Source organism: Miniopterus natalensis, chromosome 7, assembly GCF_054644295.1.
Source record: "Miniopterus natalensis isolate mMinNat1 chromosome 7, mMinNat1.hap1, whole genome shotgun sequence".
Lineage (NCBI taxonomy): Eukaryota > Metazoa > Chordata > Mammalia > Chiroptera > Miniopteridae > Miniopterus > Miniopterus natalensis.
Genome location: NC_142087.1, coordinates 7,923,914 through 7,941,533, shown reverse-complemented (window position 1 = coordinate 7,941,533; position 17,620 = coordinate 7,923,914). Strand labels below are relative to the sequence as shown.

Here is a 17,620-nt window from a genome sequence, read left to right as displayed (position 1 = left end):
GGTTCCAATGTGCAGCCACAGGTAAGGAACACTGATTCCGTTCATCCTGTTTCATTCTCACAGTACAGTCCTGAAAGGGAAGTTTTATCTCCATTTTGCAGATGAGCAAACTGAGGCTCGAAGAGGAGCGAGTGTGCACCTGTAGCCACAACCTCTGACCTCTCCTTCCTTCTTTCCTAGGCTCACTAAAGGGATTGCCCTGTGTCCAGTGTGTGCCTGGTAGATACATACAATGCTTCTACAGGAAGCATTGTGACATGGCGCTGCCCTCTGGCCACCTCGAGAGAGCTCTGCTCCAAACAGGTTCAGGACTGACACCAAATGAACTTTTTTGCTAAAGCAGAGGCAACTGAGGTTCCAGCCAGGATCACAAAACAACGGTGGCCACGTCTCACTCCCCACTGCCCAGTGCCTTCCAAGTCTGGCTCTCTGCCACTGTGCCCCACCCCTCCAAGCCTCCCCTCGGCGCCCGACCTCTTCACGCAACTCCCCTCACCTCCTGAGCCTTCTCAGCGCGTCTTTGCAAGGGCCACATCCCGAGAGGCTGTCGGAGAGGTCTTCGATACAGGACAGCGAATCACAGACACAGAAGAAAACCGTTCCCTGGCCGGAGCCTCGCCCGTGGCTCGCCCGCCGACGGATCTTTCCAGAAGCGCGCGCACCTGGGCTCACCCGTGGGCGGCTCCTGGCGCTTGCGGGCCCGGGGAGGACGCCGAGCTGGGCGGGAAGGCTGGTCACCGCCTGCCCTCTGCTGGCCGCTGGCGGTATTGAGCCTGCTACCGCTCGACGAGCGCGTCGACTAGGTGGAATGAAGGGGAGGGCCCTCACTGAGCTCCTGCCGTTTGCCAGGAACTGAACTGGGCGCTGGGCCGTAAGAATGAACGCGACCTGCTCTCTTGGAGTTCAAGTTCAGATGACGAGGCAGACAGCAATCATGCCGTCGTTCGAGCAAATTTGAAATTACAACTGTGGCCTATGTGAGCATGTGACAGATAGGAGGGTCCCGTTCAGCCTGGAGCGTGGGGTGGTGGTAGAGGGGTCAGGGGAAATTGCCCCCAAGGAGGTGACGTTTGAATACCAGTGCCTCATAAAGTCATTCCGCTTCATGTCAAAATCCTGCAAGGCGGCTCTCCCCTTTGACAAAGCAGAAAACGGGCTCAGACGGGGGAAAACTTATCCAGAGTCACACAGCGAGCTGGTTGGCAAAGCCAGGAGGCTCTGGGTCCCCCGGACTCGAAGGGCGCGGCTTTTCCGAGGCTCCCGGCGGTGAGGCAGGGGGCCGGCCGCGTGCTTGCTGCTTCCAGCAGCTCTGGGGCGCCGGGAGGGGCAGGGGCGGAGCCTGGGCGGGGCGGGGCCTGGGCGGGGCCTGGGCGGAGCCGGGCCGGGGCGGAGCCTGGGCGGGGCGGGGCCGGGGCGGGGCGGAGCCTGAAGTCGGACCCTGTCCAGACTCTATAAGTGAAAGGGAGGCCCTGGGCGTGGGGACTGGGCGGGGGTGGGGTCTTTCGGGGGGTGGAGCCCGCCCTTGGCTCGTGGAAGGGGCGGAGCCGGGATCTCACCCTGTCCTGGAGGAGCCGGAAGTGCCAAGTGGGTGCGAGTGCGGGGCCAAGGACACTTACCCGCTGACCCTGTGCACTCAGGTAGAGGCGACGGCTACGGGTCCCGGAGGTCCAGTGGGCAGCTCCAAAGGTAGGGCCCAACCCGGGCCTGCGAGGAGGCACCCCTCCCCCCCCGCCCCGCCCCCCGTCCCGCCGCTCGACCCCCGTCCCTTCCTGTTGACCGGCTGAGCCCTCTCTAGCCGTCAAAAGGGAACTCTCGGCTTGAGGAACTCCCTCCGTCTTTGTTCCTGGCCCGGCGGCGGGGGCCCCGGACATCCAGAATGTGGGGTCAGAAGATAATGAGATGCAAAAACCTTTCAGGGGACGCTGGCCCAGCATCTTCCCAGGCTGCCTGCCTGACCTTGGGGAGGTAACCCACCTTCCCTGGTACTGAGTTTTCGCAGTTGCAAAGCAGGGTCTGACCCTTGCCCTGCCTGCCCTGAGGCTGGAGAGGTCGGATGGGGCAGCCGTGAAGGCCGCTGGGTTGGTTGTTTCCCTTCCAGAGCTATAGGAATTCTTACCCGCCTGCTCCCTTTGGTCCTAGGTAGGGAGCCCTTCTCCCACCTCTCCCTAAATCTGGGAGCCCGGAAAAGCTGAAAGCTCCCACCTAGGGCCTCTTGTTCTGGCTTCCTTGTGGTGGAGTTGTGTGCTGGCTTGGGAGGCCTGTGGATATTACCAGCATGGGCTCTGAGGCTTGGGCACCCTGTGAGGCCTGCCTGGAGCCCACCTGCTCACTTTGCAAACTGTGGGGCCACCCTCACACAGGGCCTTGAATGCCGAGTTAAGAAGTCTAAACTCTCAACGGTGGGCAGGGACAGTGCATTAGAGTCTGACTTGTAGTGTCATCAGGACCAGCCTGGGTGAACGGGGCTGTCACAATGTCAAAAAAGATGCTGCTGATAGGTGACATGTATGGGCATTTATTGCATGCTAGTACTTTACACAAATTATGTCAGTAATTACGTATGCGTCCCTTATGTTATCCCCATTTCAGAGGCTGAAACTGGCTCAGAGAGGTGAAGAGACTAGCTCAAGGTCACAGCTAGTGTCAGGGAGGGAATTAGAACCCAGTCTGGTGCCTTATCCACAGTGTCCTGTTGCCATCCAAGATCTAGGCATTGGGTAATAAAGCTTTGACCTAGGACAGCAGGAGGAGAAAGGAGGAACCAAACGAGCAGAAAATTGGGGAATAGAATTCAGAGGGTTTGGGGGGGTACCCATGAATCCTGAGAGAAATTCAGCTGACCAGGGTTTGGGGGGGAGATTAAGTGTTTGATTTTAGACATGTTAGTTTGGGGTGAAGGATAGCATAGGGGAGCCAAGCAGAGCTTCCCCCCATCTGGAGAAGACGAAGGAGGCAGAGCTGGGTCCTTGGGAGAGGAGATGCCTTCAGGGATGGGTGCAGGTAGAGGAGGGCGGCCCAGGGCCTGGTTCACAGGAGTCCTTCCAAATGCTGAGCAGACAGATGGGACATCCACTCGTGGGGTGGGAGAACAGGTTGAGGAATGAATTATAGAATGAGAAGGTTTGAAACATTGAAGCCCTGTTTCATAGAAGGGGGAACTGAGGCTAGCAACGTACTTGCCTGAGTACACTCCATGGGGGGATCAGCATAGGACCCAGGACCTCCCTGGGTGACATCTCTGGCGTTCAGCTCTTTCTACTACCTCAGTGGCTCTCAACCAAGGCCAATTTTGACAATGTTTGGAGACAATTTGATTATCACAACTAGAGGGGATGCTACTATTGGTATCTAGTGGTAGAGACCACGGATGCTGCTAAACATCCTACAATCCCCCTACAACAAAGAATTGTCCAGCCCCAATCATCAACAGTTCCAAAGTTGAGAAACCCTGTACTCAGTCAAGCTCAGCTCCCCCCCCCCCCCCCCCCCCCAAGCTCTTTGGCCCTCAGCAGAGCAGATAGCTCAGTCTTGGGCCTCCAGCTGGGCAGACCTTTGCCCCCACCTCTGGTCTGCCTCTCCCATGATTTCTCCTTTATTCTTGGAAGCTTCTAGAGTCCTCTCTGCTTTTCCTGGGCACAGTGGTCTAGAGTCCTGCCCACCACATGTCTGCCTTTGTCAGTCTGTTGGGGGAGCCAGACCCATATTCACAGAGTTTGGCATTAGGCAGAGAGAAACCAAAGTGAAATTTTCTCATAGCAAAGAGTAGGTGCCTTGCAGATAAAATATTCATTACATTCGAGTGACATGTATTTATTACATTTAAGTGACATGTTCAGGGTCCAAAGATCTTCATTTTATCTCAGTTTTCACTTTAGCAGTTGAAATCGTACCTTATGTTTGTGGGACTTCACACTTCTAACAAGCTCCTAGGTGCTGCTGGTGCTGCTGGGGATGGACCACACTTTGAGTGGCAAGGTATTACAGGCCTGTGCGCAAGGGGGCTGTGGGCCGGGCTGCCCTCTCTGCAGACAACTGTGGTGTGGTTTGGGGACCATGGAGTAGAAGGAAGCATGGTATGGAGTCAGGAAACCAGGATGTGAGTCATCACTCCCTCACCACATCTACGGCCTCTTAGCTTAATAGAGTTTGGATAAGTCACTTAACTTCTTTGAGTGGTGGTCTTGCCTGGCAGGCGGTCCTACAGGGGTTCTGATTCAGGGTTTTGAGAGGAAGTGCCCTGTGGAAATGAATGGCCTGTGTCTTGGCAGCCAGAGGGGCAGTGGGCCACTGGCCTGGCCAGTGGGGAGGGCAATGAGCTGAAGCTAGCAGGCAGGCACCACACCAGCATGAAGGCGGCTCTCATGGCTCTGGCTTTTCTCTGTGGCTGTCACAGCCTCTTGTTTCTGGCTCACCCAGCTGTGTGGGAAAGCTGGAGGGACCGGTCTGGCTGGGGGAAGGAGGAGAGCTTTGGGTGCCACAGGCCAGCCCAAGGCCTGAATGTGGATCTGAGGACTGGGGGTCAGGGCTGAGAACTATGGCCTAGAGACACTGGGGTCAGCTGTGGGCCATGGATGGACTTCTCACCCTCCGAAGGAAACTGGGAAGGACTTCGTAGTTTGGAGCATTAAACTGGGAGCTCCCTCCACAGATAGCTATAAAGAAATGCCCTGCCTCTAGCATCTGACCCCAGGAATAGAGCTGGGCAGAGCCTTAGGCCCCTGGGGTGCTCCCACCCCTGGTTCCTCACAAACCAGCCACAATGGACCAGCAAGGCCCCTTCCAATTCCTAGGACCAGAAGGCAGCAAGTCAGCTGAATCCATTTCTCAGATGGAAAATTTGAGACTCATGTCTCCCCATTTGCAGGAAAGATTTCGGCCTTTAGGGCTGTTGCCTGTTATCCAGCAGGGGCCAGGGCCTGATATATCATGAGCTTGCCCCTCATTGGCCCCAGGGAGGGTGTCTGCCTCCTCATGTTCCCACAGTTGGGCCTCCTAAGGTTCTGTGGCTGGGGCTCAAATCTCGGCTCCTCTCTTTCCTAGTTGTGAGATCCTGGGTAAGTCACTCCACCTCTTTGAGCCTCAGCTGGCTTGTCCGTAAACAGGAATAATGACACCCACTCTGCCAAGCTTATAGGTTGTTGTGAAGAGGAAATGAGCCCTGTCACTGAGCACTGTGGTCATTATCATTACTCATGGCATTTAGAGGCCCAAAGAGCCCCAGATCACCTTACCTTGTGCCCTCATTTGACAGATGTGGCTATCAGCTCCTGGAGAAGGGAGGCAGCTGTCCAGGAGTCTCGTGGTTGATCAGTGGATGAGCCAGAGCTAGAACCCACGTCTGCCGGCACCCCTCCTGTCCTGTGACTGCTGCCCATCCTCGAAGGTGCTCCAAGGGCCACACACCGTAAGCCCGGGGACCCTGGGGTCAGGCTACAAAGTCTCCCTCCAGAGGGAGGGGGACGAGACCTTGGTCCCAGCACTCCCTCCCTTTGCCAGCCCCAGCCATGAACTACGTGGGTCAACTGGCTGGGACCGTGTTTGGCACGGTGAAGGAGCTGTACCGGGGCCTAAACCCGGCCACGCTGAGCGGTTGCATCGATGTGCTGGTCGTGAAGCAGGCGGACGGCTCCTTCCAGTGCTCGCCCTTCCACGTGCGTTTTGGCAAGCTGGGTGTCCTGCGGTCCCGGGAGAAGGTGGTGAGTGCTGGCATCATACTGAGGGCCACTGCGGGGTGGGCTTTTGAGGCCAGGGTGGCCACTGCAGTCGCAGGAGAGAATCCAGGCCTCCCTTAGGTGGGGATCTGTCCTCGGGACAGGCTTCCTTTCATATTTTTTTTGATAGTTTTGGGTTAGTTTGGGGTTTTGGTCCAAGAGGGTTCCTGTTTCCCCTAAAAGCAGCATGGTGGAGCCATGGGACCTGGCTTTAGCTTATTAAGACCTTACCTGGGTGTTCTTGGTAAGTTGCTTCACCTGTGCAAATGGACGTGCTCTCTGCCTGGTGATTAAACAGGAGCTGATGACATTATCCCCGGCCAGGCCCATGGGTGACTCAGAGGTTAGCACCGAGATCCAGCAGGTGAAACAAGGCTTGGTGGGCCCAGACCCCTCATGCTGGGGTGACCATGAACTTTCCAGAATCCAAATAGGACAGCGTAACCTTGTGGGAGACAGGATAGCTGAATAGTTAAGAGCTTGGCGTGTGGACTCAGACTCTGGGCTCATAGCCTCATTTGGCTACTTCCCAGAGAATTACTTCATCCCTCTGAGCCTCAGTTTCTTCATCTATAAAGGGGGGATAATGATAGGAGTTGCTGCAAGGGGTGGCTGTGAGGATTAAACAAGATGGTGTAGACAAAACATGGTACCAATGCCTAGGAAATGGGCACTCCTACCATTGTTGGTGTGCTCAGCAATGTTTGAGCACTGCCCTGGGGCTGGGACTCAACAGTGACAAGATGAATCATGTCCTTGTTCTTATGGGCTGTGGGAGAGCGAGGACCACGGAAACCAGGGCATAAACAAGAACACTGAGACCATGAGACATGCAACAAAGCCTAGAGAATGGGGAACTGTGTTGGGGGGCACAGAGAGCTCAGCCAAGCCTCCTTGAGGAAGCAGAGACCCTCAGTGGGGAGCAGCCAGGTTCACCAAGGGCTGGGGAAGATGGTTCCAGCCAATGCAGGGCTCGAGGGGCAGCAGGGAGCCCGTCTCCTGGACCAGCTGGGAGGCCAGCGCCCAAGTGGACTGGAGCGTGGGAGTAGGGGCAGACGGGGTGGGGGAGCATGTGCCTCATGCCCCATCACTCGCTGTTTCAGGTGGACATCGAGATCAATGGGGAACCCGTGGACTTGCACATGAAGCTGGGGGACAGCGGGGAGGCCTTCTTCGTCCAGGAGCTGGAGAGTGATGAGGTAAGCACCTCTGTCCTTGACAGCACCTGCCCCTGCCCCTTCCCTAGTGCCCCCTCTGGGCAGGGCCTTGGGGTTTGTCACTGTCCCCACCCAGGCAGTACTCCGTCAGCGAGGGTCTGATGCAGGGGCATGGGTTAGGGCTGGCACTCATGATATACTATGGGTGCCTGGGTAGAATTTGGGGGGGGAGGGGGGCGTGGTAGGGACGAAGGCTGACTTACCTCCCAGGAGAAGGTTTCTCAGAAGAGGACACCTGAGCTGGTCTCCCAAAAGGTGAAAAGGAGGCCTTCCTCGGGCAGTTTGGAGAGGAGGAGGGAGCTGAGGAGTGGCTGGGGCTGGAGAGCAGAAGATGGTGTGTTCTGGATCTGGGGCTGGCTCACTGCAGCTGGAACATGGAAATGTGTGGGTGGGGACTGAAGAGAGGGGTGCTTGCAGAAGAGAGGCAGGCCCAGCACAAACCAGCAGGTGTTTAAATAGTTTGAGCTTAGCTTTAACTGAGCCCCTACTATATGCCAGACACTATGCAGTGGACTCGGATGTGGGGCGACCCCTACCTTCAAAGAAGGTTCCCAGGCAAGCCTGGGAGACAGACACATAAACAATGGGTAATGAAACTCTTGAGTCATTACAGTGAAGGGGGTTGGAACTGAGGCTGAGGATAGTCAGGGCAAACTTCCTAGAGGAGGTGATGCCTGGCTATCTTAAAAGGGAAGTAGGCATCTACTGTGGTAGGTGTGGGCAAAGATGAGAGGCTGATGCTCAGGTTTCTGCACAGATGGTGTGGTTCATGCAGCACTCTGGGCTGCCAGGGATGCAGGCAGCCTCTGGGGTTGGGGCTGCTTTATCGCCGAGAGAGCTCTCAGGCCAGCAGTAGTTGCAGGCCATGTTGCTGTCCCCTCTGTCCAGCCTCCAGGCCTGTTTTCCTAACCCTAAATGAGCTCATTCCAGGGCCCAGATGCTGGCAGGGCTCAGGATGACTGGTGACAAGAGTGGCCCCCCTAAGCTATAGCCCCTCAGTCCTGCCCCTGGCCTTCTCCACAGGAACATGTGCCTCCCCGCCTGTGCACATCACCCATACCTTGGGGAGGCCTGTCTGGGTTCCCCTCAGACTCCCAGCTGGGTACCGCCAGTGAATCTGAGCCCATCGTCATGGGTATGGCCTCCACGGGAAGGAAGAAGAGGCTTCGTAGGAGGAAACCCAGGTGGAAAGAGGACACGGTGGCAGACGATTCTAGTTCTGAGGAGCTGGAGGCGGGCGCTGAGAGTGAGCTGTCCCTGCTGGAGAAGCCGAGGCTGGAGCCCCCAGGGTGTGTGGGGGCCAAGGGTGTGAGGATGCCAACTGGGGTTCAAGCACTGCTTCCTCTGCTGGTGCTGTGTGACCCTGGGCAAGGGCCTTGACCTCCCTGGGCTTTAGTTGCTTCACCTCTCCAGGCTCTCATGCCCTGTCCAGGGTGCCCTGTGCTATCAGTGACCATTTATTTCCCTGTGGCCCCTCAGCAGTATCCAGTTGGAAGAGGAGTCCTCCTTGCAGCCCACCGACATCCACCCCTACTCCGATGGCGAGTGGCCCTCCCAGGCCAGGTGAGAGTCCAGGTGGGCTGCAGGCAGGGACTCAAGACCAAGGTTTCAGAGCGGTCTCTATTTACATTTTTCTAATAAATAATGACTTAGAACACATTTGATGTGTTTGCTGGCCATTTATATATGTCCTTTGTAAAGTGTTTAAGTCTCCTGCCCATTAAAAAAAAAAAATTGTGGTAAAATGCACATAACATAAAATTTACCATTTTAATCATAGTAAAGTGCATGATTCAGTGGCATTTAATAAAGTCATGATGCTGTGCCACCATCTAGGACAATCCTCATCTAGTTCCAGAATTTTTTAATCACCCCAAATGGAAAACCCATACCCATGAAGCAGTCACAAATTTGCCCCCCCCCCTTTTTTTTACTGGACTGCCTTATTGTTGATTAGTAGGAGTTCTTTACATATTTACATGTTCTTTATATATTCTGGATCCAACACAAGCATAAAATATGTTTTGCAAATATTTTTTCCCAGGCTGGGATGGGCGGCAGGCTGTTTTGGGGGTCTCTGAGTTCTTGTTTCCTGCAGCCTTTCGTCAGGTGAGCTAACATCCCCTAAGAGCGACTCGGAGCTGGAGGTGAGGACCCCGGAGCCCAGCCCCCTGAGAGCTGAGTCCCACATGCAGTGGGCCTGGGGGAGGCTGCCTAAGGTGAGTTCCTCTGTGTCAACCCCCCCATCCCTGCCTTTCAGGGGCTCCCTGGCCCCTGCAGATAAGGACTGGAGTGACTGAGACTTGGGCCATCTCCCTAGGGCCTTGTGGGGCATAGGAAGCAGGCTTGGATCAGCCTAACTGACCTCCTTTCCTGTTTGTTTGACTGAAGGTGGCCAAAGCTGAGTGGCTTATGTCCTCAATGATCCCTGATGGCAGCACTGGGGCAGCCTCACCTCCTCAGGGAGAGCCCAGCACCCCTGACCATCAGCCTGACGTGAAGGTGCCCTCTCTGATGGGTCCCCCTCTCCCTGCCCCTGAGAGAGAAAACACCAAGACTCAGCAGCCCAGGGATGCAGGTCTCTCCCCTGCCTCAAAATCATGGAGCTGGGCCACTTTGGAGGGTCCAGCTCCCACCAGGCCGCCAGAGGGGGTCTCCAGGAAAAAAGGTGAGTGATGGCTGGACACTCCCCAGCGCTTCTCTGGCCTCATGTTACCTCCAGGGTGGACTCTGGGACGTCAGGCATGTTTTGAGCACCTACTGTGTGCCAGGCACTGTGTTTGGCACCAGCCCTCATGAGGCTCACAGTCTGGTGGGCAGACAGATGGTGCATGCAGAAGCCAGGAAGAGCGTTACATGGTGATGTGGGACCAGTCATTGGGTGGGACGGGGCTACCTAGATCGCATGGTCAGGGAAGGCCCCTGTGAGTGGGTGATGTTTGAGCTGAGACATGAACAATGAATATCTAGCCAAGTGGGGATCAGGGAAAGAGAATTCTAGGCAGAGGGCATGTCATGAAACCTCAGTTCCTAGACATGAAACCTCTCTCCTTCCTTATGCCCTCATGTGTCAAGGCCATGAGGAAGGAGAGAGGTTTCATGTCTAGGAACTGAGGCAGCTAGAATGTCTTGAGCGAGGCAGAGGAGAAGGTTGGGAGAGGAAGCCAGAGAGATGAGCAGAGGCTGGACATTCCCAGCTCACCAGCTGGGGTTTATCCTGAGTGTGTGGGAAGGCACTGGGCCTGCGCTGCCCAAATCGGTAGTCACTAGCTACACATGGCTACTTAAAATTAAAATTAAGTAACATTTAAAATTCCATTTCTCCATCATACCACATTTTAAGTGTGCTGATAGTCGCCTGTGGCCGTTGGCTGCCGTACTGAATGTGCAGACCTGAGACATTTCTATCATTGCAGAAAGTCTCCTGGACAGTGCTGCTTTAGGGCGCTCAAAGGCAAGGGGGCTTCATACTGCGCACACTACTGAGCACATGTCAGGTCTACAGGTGTCACCTCCTTTGCCCTCAGGCTCCCTGAAGAGAAGCCAGCACCTGGGCCCCAGTGACATCTACCTAGATGACTTGCCCTCTCTGGACTCTGAGAATGCAGCCCTCTACTTCCCCCAGAGGTGCTGGGTTCTGGGTGCCTGGGTGTCTTGGGATTGGGTCCTGTGGGGCCAGGGGTTGGCTATCAGGGGCCTGAGAGGGGTGAGGCCCCTCCTCCCAGCCTCCTTGTATTCATGTCACTATGGGCCCTTTTCCCCCTCAGTGACTGTGGGCTGGGGCCCAGGAGGTGGAGTGAACCTGGTAATCAGAAGATGCTGGGGGACCCCAACCCTGAGCAGGAGCCAGAACCTGCTCCGGACACAGTGGACACAATAGTACTGTCCCTTTGTGGTGGACTGGCTGACAGCCAGGACATTTCCCTGGGTATGTCTGACCATGAGCCCTTCTAATAAGGACTGGAACTGAGCCTGGGGGCTGGGAAGAGGAGGGAGGGTCCCAGAGGTTGCGGTGGCAGAGGTGTGAGGCTGGGTCTGGCTCCCCTGCATTCTCTGTCCCATGAAGCCCACACTCAGCCAGCAAGGGTGGGGCATTCCCAAGGCCCCGGGAAACAAAGGCCTAATGCTCAGCTGTGACTTACCCTCTGAATCCAGGATAGCCAGTGCCTGGGGTGGAAACAGCAGGTGCAAAACCCCAGGAAGGGAGGAGCCCTGTGGGAGGCCCGAGTGGTAGAGTGTGAAGGGACCAGGAGAGACTGGGGCAGTGGGTCATGCAGGACACGTCAGCCTCCCCCCTCACTCTCTGCCTCTGTGCCCAGAGAAGTTCAACAGGCACATAGTCTCCTACCAGGATCTCACCCAAAACCCTGGCCTCCTGGACGACCCAAACCTGGTGGTGAAAGTCAATGAGAAGTGAGTACCAGGGCTGGGCTGCTGGCTGCCACAGTCACCCCACTTCCTTCATGGCCCTGCAGCCTCTGTAGCCCCAACACCTGTTCTGTCCCTCCAGGCATTATAACTGGGCTGTAGCTGCCCCCATGATCCTCTCCCTGCAAGCCTTCCAGAAGAACTTGCCCAAGGTAATGGTTAGAGCACCACTGGCCTCCTGGGGAAAGTGGCCATAGCCTCAGGGTAGGGGGCCCTTAGCCAGGAAGTGGGGGTGGGCAGAGATGAGTCTGGAGCTGAGTGACTGCAAGACCTACCCTGGGAGAGGAGACCAAGGTCCCCATGAAGCCTCCTCCTTGCTGTGTGGACAGAGCTACCCCCTTCCCTGGTTTCCTGGCATAGCTGAATCCCGCTGGATTTGGACTTTACTTCAAAGGTGCTCAGGACAAACCAGAGGGGGATAAATATTCAACAGGGACATGCCTTCAACAGGAGATTTTGAGATCTGAGAGATGAGGCTTGGGCCCACTCCTCACCTTACCCTGAGAACCGCTCCAGGCTGGGCTCTGGGTGCTTGCTCGCTTTATCAGCACACATTTGTTGTGTACCTACTGTGTGCCAGGGACAGTCATGCCCTCAAAGAAAGACAATTAATCAAAGATTCAGCCAGGTGAATGTAAAATTCATCTGTGAGCATTGGGAAGGAGAGGTCAGAGATGCTTTGAGAGCCTGCAACAGGGAGGTTTGTTGACCAAGTGCCCACTGGGCAGAGGTCAGAAGGATGAGTAAGCCTTAGGCAGACGAGGGGCAGGAACAGCATGTACAGATGCTCAGAGGTGGGAAGGAACCCCGCCTCTTTCAGTCCCTCCCAGAACCTCCACCCTGTGCTGACCTGTACCTGCCCCTCTGCCCTACTGGAAGTGGTCCAGGGCCCTGCCCTGATCTCTTCGCCACTCGATTAGATGCCCAAAGAACATCACTAACCAGATGTAGACAGCCGGTGCCTCCCTTTGGTGATGCTCAGCTCCATCCTCTGGCTGGCTCTGGGTCTGAGCTACGACCACAGCCTGTGAGAAGGAAGAGGGTCTCTCTCCTGCTTGGCTGTCCTCACCCGGACAGACCCTCTATTGAGATGCCTGAGACTCCCTCAGCCTGTTCCCAGCTCAAGTGGGCACCCTGGGCAACCCACCCCAAGCCCATTTCTTGGGTGCACCATTTTCTTTGTAGGAAGCACAAATCTAATCAGTATTTTTCACAAGGTCATGTTGCGCCCACCAGACAGGAACGGTAACATACAGAGCGAGCTGTTCATGGGATAGAATCACTGGCCTTATGAGTACCTGTGTTAGTCTTGGAGGTTGAGGGGAGTACTGGCCCTAGACTTTCCTTCCTGCTGCCACTTGGTGGCATCATGCAGGGAGTATCATGCAGGTCTTGAGAAACTCCAAAAACACTGCCTTCAGCTACTCTAGGGAAATTGACCCACAAGATTTGGGGGCCAGACTAAGGTTGGGCTAAAGGTAGGGGGCCAGAGCTGGGATGAAGCGGGGATGGGCAGGAGTGGCCCTTGCTCTGCTGTGCTTAGTCACATGAATCCCAGGGTGGAGGTGGGGATGTTTCCTCAGACTCCTTGCTTGATGGTCAGCCCCAGACTCTAGGCTCATGGTGACCCCAAGGGTAGCCTAAGGTGGGTTCATGTAATGAGGGGGAAATGCCATGGCCTTTATCTGCCCACAGAGCACCGTGGACAAGCTGGAGAAGGAGAAGATGCCTAGGAAGGGTGGGCGGTGGTGGTTTTCCTGGCGACGCAGGGACTTCCCAGCCGAGGAGGTGGGTGGTCACGGTCACAGGGCGGGGTCAGCCCAGGCAGGAGCCAGTTGTTCACTAGATGGATGTTCTTCTCATAGAGAAGTGCCCAGAGGGAGAAGACCACAGCCAGGGAGCCAAGGGGGTGAGTTGATTTCTTGGGTGGGAGCCTGGGAGGATTGCCGTTGGAGGGCAGGGTGGAGCCAGCACCCCCCAGCAGTGGTTCTTTGTCACTCCCCAATCACTTCTCCACCCTTTCTTTTTCCCAAGAAATACCCTCATTTCACAGATGGGAAAACTGAGACTTAGAGATACACCAGAGGCCCCACTGCCGAGAAATGGCAGAACTGGGATGGGTGCCCAGACTCCTGGCCCAGACAAGGGGTGACTGCAATAAGCAGGGCAGATCCTCCCCTCTCCACCAGGGGCCTGCTGACCTTGCTTCCTTTTTTAACTCTGAACTGAGCCAGAACCCAAGGTTGGGGGTTGGTGGCCAAGGGTAAGTCAACTGAAGCCAAAGGAGGTGAAGTTGGGAATAAACACTAAAACATACTTCTAGGTTTTCAGATAAATGTCTCCAGGCAGGCACTGGCTTCCTGGCTGTGGAGAGGCACTGAGGGCTGAAAGCCTGGGCCCTCGGCTCCAGCTCTGCCATCACCTTTCTGGGTGCAGACTTAGGCTGCTATCACCCCCAAAATGGGTGGCACCTAGAAGGAGGGCTTTCTGATTCCCTTGGTAGTTTCTGGAGGGGCAGAGACAGGCCTGGGCCCCTGTGGCCAGGGCCGAGGGTTATCTACCTCAAGTGCAGGGCCTTCTGCTGGGGGAGGTGGCCTGAGAGCTGGGCTGCCCACAGGGAGAAGACTGACGTTCTGAGCAGCGAGGATGATGCCCCAGACAGCCCTGTCATCCTTGGGGCTCCCTCCCTGCCACCCTCGCCTCCAGCCTACACTCCTACCTACAAGAAGTCCCTCCGCCTCTCCTCTGATCAGATTGTAAGTATACACCGGTGTGTTCATGTAGGGGCAGTGGGGTGGTGATAACTGTCCCAGAGCCCCATGGGGCCTGGCTAAGGAGTGGCTCCACAGAGCCACATATTCACTAAAGCCCAGAGTCCATCCCCTTGGCAGCCTCTCTAAGCCTCTGCTTGAATACCTCCAGGGGCAGTGGGCTCACTTCTTTACATGCCTGTCCATTTCTCTGTCAAATGCTTTCACTGGAAAAGCCCTGTGTGTGCCTGAAGTATTGACCTGCAGTGGCTGACTGGCTCTGGTCTGCCCTTGGAAGCCATACTAAAGGAATCAAATGGTGATGACAGCCCTTCAGATTGGCCCCTGAGTCATGTCCTTGAGCTCAGTAACAGGTGGCTCCTGTATAAGAATGTTTTCTCCCTGAGTTTGGCTCCATGGTCAGGGAGGTGCCTGGGAGGCCTGGGGGGTCTGGTACAGAGCAGCTGCCACCTGTGTAGTACCCTGGGGCTCACACCGGCTATGGCTGAGCTGCCCTGATCCTTCTCTATGGACCAAGGAAAGGGCTAAGGTCTCTCTTTGGAGATGTCTCAGGTACCTCTTTGGAGGATGTCACAAGGTACCCTAGCCCCAGGCAAGGGGCTGCCTGTGATGATTCCCACAGGGCCCTTCTATGGAATGATATGTCTCCTTGCCAAGGGCATTGGGGCTGACCTGAGAAACTTGAGTGGGAGCCACGGGCCATGCTTTGTCCTTGAGCTTCACCCCAAGGAGGAGGGGGGGTTAGTGCTCCTGTGCCTGGCACTGTGTGGGCCCCAGCACTCCCTCACTTCCACCTCGTGGCCGCCCTCTGCCCTCATGGATGTGTCTGTGTGTGGCTTTCCGATGGATTCAGGCAGGTTCTCTGAGCTGGGAAGGGAAGGAGAATGAGAGGCCTGGGAATTGAAGGCCACAGTTTGGGGTGACAGGGAGTGGACAGTGCCTGGCTGTGGCAGATCACAGCTCCCTGCCTTTGCCTGGCCCCAGCGGCGGCTGAACCTGCAGGAAGGTGCCAATGATGTGGTCTTCAGCGTGACAACCCAGTACCAGGGCACTTGTCGCTGCAGAGCCACCATCTACCTGTGGAAGTGGGACGACAAGGTGGTGATCTCCGACATCGACGGCACCATCACCAAGTGAGGCCTGGTTGGTGGCAGAGAGGCAGGGCCTGGAGACTTGCCTCCCTCTGTGCCGGGGGATGGGGCACAGGGGAGAGGGCCTCCCAGTGCACCATCCTGGGGCTGGGAGCTGGGCCCTGGGCATGCAACATGAGGGCCACAGGACACTGCCTTGGTGTGACCCCTCCTCTGTGATCTAGGTCGGACGCCCTTGGCCACATTCTGCCCCAGCTGGGGAAAGACTGGACACACCAGGGCATCACAAGTCTCTACCACAAAATCCACCTGTAAGTGCAGGGGCTGGGGCTGGGGCTGGGGCAGGGCCTCGGGGAAGGAGGGGCAGGATAGCTTAGCCTGCTGTGGAAAGCCAGGCTTGGGGACCAGCAAGGCCCACAGAGGAGGAAGCCAGGCCATGCCCCTGGAGTGCTGAGGCCGACCCATCGGTCCTCTCTCCTGTGGGAGACTCGTCTCCTGTGGTCTGGGATCTGGGTCTAACCACTGAGCATCATGCTATAGAGGAAGTCAATGGACTTGCTCAAACCCACATGGGCCTCGGGACTCTGTCCATGCTCTGAGGCTGCTTCTCTCGAGCCCGGCCCAGCTGTTCTCCCTAGGGTGCCTCCCTGCAAAGGCCTCTAGGTTTGGAGGCCAGAGCCCCAGAGTTGGGCTTAGCTGGATGAAGCCAAGAGGGCGGGATGGGTGATGGCTGGTCCCTGATGGCTGTGCCACCTGTCTTCACCCCCAGAAACGGGTACAAGTTCCTGTACTGCTCGGCGCGGGCCATTGGCATGGCTGACCTCACCAAGGGGTACCTGCAGTGGGTGAGCGAGCGGGGCTGCGGCCTCCCCAAGGGCCCCATCTTGCTGTCTCCCAGCAGCCTCTTCTCTGCCCTGCACAGGTAACTCCCCTACATGGTAGGAGCCCACAGCCCTGGGGGCAGTGTGGGCCCACTGCCAGCCCAGTACTAGGCCTGTCACCTGACCCTGCCACCGTCTGATTGCTACCTTTCCTCTGCTGCTTCCCTGCCCATGGCCCTGGCTCTCCAGGGAGGTGATTGAGAAGAAGCCAGAGGTGTTCAAGATCGCCTGCCTGAGTGACATCCGGCAGTTGTTTCTGCCCCATGGACAGCCCTTCTATGCCGCTTTTGGGAACAGGCCCAATGTGAGTGTCTCCTCCCCAAGAGCTGGGACACCTCTCCCCACCCTCCAGCCCACCAGCCCCTCATTGTCTCCCACAGGATATCACTGCCTACCAGCAGGTGGGCCTACCTAAATCTCGAATCTTCACAGTCAACCCCCGGGGAGAGCTCATCCAGGAGCCCATGAAGAACCACAAATCCACGTGAGGCCAAACCCTGCCATGTGTCCCCCATGCCCTGCTTCCATGTCCCCACACCCCAGCCTCTCCCTGGCCCCCAATTCCATGTCCCCACTGGGGACTCTTGTCCTTGCCCAGGGCTCCCAGGCAGGGTGCAGAGTCTGCCTGATGTGGTAGCGGCCGTGGCCTGCTGGCAGCCAGCTCAGTGCTGGCCCAATTCTGTTCACAGGTACGAGCGGCTCAGTGAGGTGGTCGAGCTCCTCTTCCCGCCCGTGGCCCGCGGCCCCAGCACAGACCTGGCCAACCCTGAATACAGCAACTTCTGCTACTGGCGGGAGCCACTCACTACTGTGGACCTTGACGCCCTGGCCTGAACCTGCCCTGGCTGCCCCCTCCTCCCTGGCCTGGCCCAGAACTGATTGGGAGTCCCAGGGCATAGGGGGTTAGAAGCTGGGTGCCACAGACCCCCCAACAGGGAGGAGGGGGGCTGAGGGCTAGTTGGCAACCTCTCTCCTCCCTGTCCTGTCTCCTGTCTCTGCCAGCGGAGCTGCAGGGGATGGGGCAGCTGCTCCAGGCCTCAGCATGGCCCTGGGTGTGGCGATTAAATGACTGCCACCTGGGCCCTTGCAATGTTCTCTGAGCCCTTGATATCTGTGTCCCTATCACTCTGGGACTTTGCCTCAACTCCTGATAGGACAGAGAAGAGGGAGGCCCCACTGAAGCTTGGGAGCTGTAGGCACAGGGAAGGTTGGTGGCAGCAGAGGGGCATAGTTGATTAGCATCTGGGAAGACACAGTGTCCTCCCACCCCCTTCAGGGAGCCTGGACTTTCCAGACCCTCTGAGGCCAGACCCTTACATAGCCCTGGCTCCTTCCCACAGCTCTTGAGCCAAACATCTCAGCACATGCCCCAAGGACGCAGACCCAAACCCTGCCAGGCAGGTGGGGGTTGGCCTGCCACCCTCCCCTAGCCTTTGCTGGTCAGTTCAGTGCCCACACTGCTGCTGAGCGAGCTGTGGGAAGCAGAGTTGACATCCCACTGCAGTTTTCCCTCCCACTGTC

The 17,620-nt window shown here is 56.8% G+C and overlaps 2 protein-coding genes across 3 annotated transcripts in view; one reads left to right on the top strand and one right to left on the bottom strand.

Annotated features, from left to right (window-relative positions):
- The window catches only part of ZHX3 (zinc fingers and homeoboxes 3), a 113,969-nt gene extending 113,379 nt beyond the window's left edge, over positions 1-590 (bottom strand). Inside the window, exon 1 of the mRNA XM_016219360.2 lies at positions 497-590. The gene's annotated coding sequence lies outside the window, so the exon portion shown is untranslated. The remainder of the gene's footprint in view (positions 1-496) is intronic.
- A 4,665-nt stretch (positions 591-5,255) lies between these two features.
- Positions 5,256-17,167, top strand: LPIN3 (lipin 3). Of its 2 annotated transcripts, none has more exons than XM_016219372.2 (19): positions 5,256-5,696; positions 6,815-6,910; positions 7,952-8,217; positions 8,411-8,491; positions 9,027-9,147; positions 9,320-9,596; positions 10,456-10,555; positions 10,696-10,856; positions 11,248-11,341; positions 11,439-11,508; positions 13,052-13,144; positions 13,222-13,265; positions 13,974-14,112; positions 15,112-15,260; positions 15,443-15,529; positions 15,988-16,140; positions 16,289-16,403; positions 16,480-16,583; positions 16,789-17,167. In XM_016219372.2, the coding sequence occupies exons 1-19, from the start codon at positions 5,505-5,507 to the stop codon at positions 16,931-16,933; spliced, it is 2,487 nt and encodes an 828-aa protein (XP_016074858.2). In that variant the 5' UTR covers positions 5,256-5,504; the 3' UTR covers positions 16,934-17,167. The 2 variants fall into 2 exon arrangements, with proteins under 2 accessions (XP_016074858.2, XP_016074857.2); XM_016219371.2 differs by having other exon boundaries at positions 8,408-8,491.
- Positions 17,168-17,620: the final 453 nt, after the last annotated feature.